Source organism: Eurypyga helias, unplaced genomic scaffold (assembly GCF_000690775.1).
Source record: "Eurypyga helias isolate BGI_N326 unplaced genomic scaffold, ASM69077v1 scaffold10163, whole genome shotgun sequence".
Taxonomy (NCBI): Eukaryota; Metazoa; Chordata; class Aves; order Eurypygiformes; family Eurypygidae; genus Eurypyga; species Eurypyga helias.
The window spans coordinates 1,755-3,868 of NW_010239212.1; the positions used below are offsets into that span (position 1 = coordinate 1,755).

Here is a 2,114-nt window from a genome sequence, read left to right on the forward strand (position 1 = left end):
ACAGGATGTTCACCATATACTGGCAGGTTTTGCGAGGAAAATTCTTTTGTTGTGGAAGGGAGGAAGACGCCTGGAAACCGTGTGGAAACTGGCTTCGGTTTGCAGACCGGGACGCGCAGGGCGTGCAGCGGCCCTGCGAACACTGCAGAGTGGCAGGGCTGGACGAGGCTGAGGTGAACATCCCTAGAAGGGCTCTGCCAGTAAATAAACTGCAAAACACAAGGTTTCCAAAAGAGTTTAATAAATAATGAGGTTCGGTCTGTACTGTATAAACTATAAATATACCATGCAGTCCTTTATAACTTAAAATAATTTACAGACTGAGGTAGGGGGTGGGAGGATGCTGTCACAGGGCTTGGATCCACCTCAGGGTCTCCCTGACTTCCTGCAGGCGGTGTCAATCCGAATAAACCTCCAGGCTGCTTGCTTGCCCTCCATTGTCAGTGCTTTGACGAAGGTATGTGTTGTGGTGCAGTAAGAGTTCCAGTGCTTTGCATCGATCCCTCGGCACCCGCTGGAGACTGGCTTAGGGTCCCTGCACTTGGTCTCAAAAAAGTACTGCTTGAAAATGTTGTTGTTAATGTTGACCTCTCCCAGCACTGTCACCTCTTTGCCTTTAATGTCAGTGGCTGTGGTTTTGTCCCCGACCCACATGCTGACGCTGTCGCACACTGAGAACTCTCCCCGGTGTAATACGGGATGCGCGGTCCTCTTGGTCCTGGCGGTCCTGTTGAGAGAACCTGCCGTGCTGAGGAATCCCATACTCTGTCCTTGCCCTGACCCTGGGGGGGGCTGTGTGCTGAACAGCACCCGAGGAGACCGGAAACGCCTCTTCTTAAAAAATTTTGGGTCCATGGTGATATTTACAGCTTCTCTTCTACCTATTGTCCACGTAGAGTGGCCGTGGGATGCCTGTGGAGCTGCCTTGGGAATGTGGTGTCCGTTACTCTGGTGGGTATTGAGCAGGGAATGGTCTGCAGGGTACTCCAGTGGGGCATTGTCCTCTGACTTGGGAGCTGCCTGTGTGCCGATCAAAAAAGCTATAATCAGAGTGTAGTACAGCATGGGCATTACGCTATGCACCTAGAACAGAAGAGAAACGTGTGTTACTGTAAGCCGCGCTGGCACAGACGCGTGCTGTCGCTCACAATGAATCGATAGGTACTCGGGATCAGGGAGGTTTCGTCAGGTATTCATGTGGGTGCCAGATGTTCTTCCGGAAGGACTCATTCCAACAGCATAAATGTTCTTAATAAAGCGAGAACATTAGAAAATAATAGCTAGATTATTATTAATTCCTCTGGTATTTGTTATTAGAACACTGTTTACGAAGCACTTGCTTGGTGTTGTTAATGTGGAGACCATATGGTGACAGCATGTTCCCAGGAGTAAAATCTCCAGTGATTTTTGCAGCAAGCTTTTTGGCCTTTTGGCTGCAAATACTCTGCAGAGTAGTGAGAGCAGAAGCAGTCCCTTGGCTAAAAGAGCTGTTCATTCAGTTAATCTGTCTGCAGAGGTGTCCTTGGGGCTAGGGTGGGGACCACCAAGCCGGTACTTGCGGAACGGGGGAGCCCCGGTGAGTCACGCCGTTATCACACGCTCCACAGCCACGCTTACCTGCCCTGGGGACGGGCCCCACCACTCTGGCTGGCTCAGCAGCCTCCAGCAGCCGCCATCTATCCCATCTGCCCTTTCGGGATGCACCACATTGCTGATTTTAGGCAGATAAAGCCCAGGCTCCCTCCCAGAAGAGCTCAGGCATCACATGTCACCAGGCCAGATGGGCTTTTTTGATGTTTAAGCTGCTTATTAGGACAAATACAGGTATTACAGAGGAGCTCCACGGGTGACAGGCTACTTCCGGGCTGGCACCTTAGGTCTAGCATGGCTAAAACCGTTGTGGCCATAGCGCTGGGGATTACGTACAGGGACACCCCTTCCTGCTGTCAGTGCCGTGAGCGAGAAGCTCCACCAACATCGCTGCACAGAGCGATCCAGTGCTAGGGCTAGTCTTCCTTTGGTCTGCAGGATGTGCACGTCCGGGTGTGGGAAAGTGTGGGACAAAGGTCTAAAACTTCACCAAGAACACTTCTATCTGGAGGACCAGCAGCAGG

General features: G+C 51.6%; 1 protein-coding gene across 1 annotated transcript in view; it reads right to left on the minus strand.

Annotated features, from left to right (window-relative positions):
* Positions 1–221: 221 nt before the first annotated feature.
* NGF (nerve growth factor (beta polypeptide)) overlaps positions 222–2,114 on the minus strand; it is a 4,180-nt gene continuing 2,287 nt past the window's right edge. Inside the window, exon 2 of the mRNA XM_010148063.1 lies at positions 222–1,083. Within this exon, the coding sequence (XP_010146365.1) occupies positions 367–1,071 (705 nt within the window). The 5' untranslated portion in view covers positions 1,072–1,083 and the 3' untranslated portion in view covers positions 222–366. The remainder of the gene's footprint in view (positions 1,084–2,114) is intronic.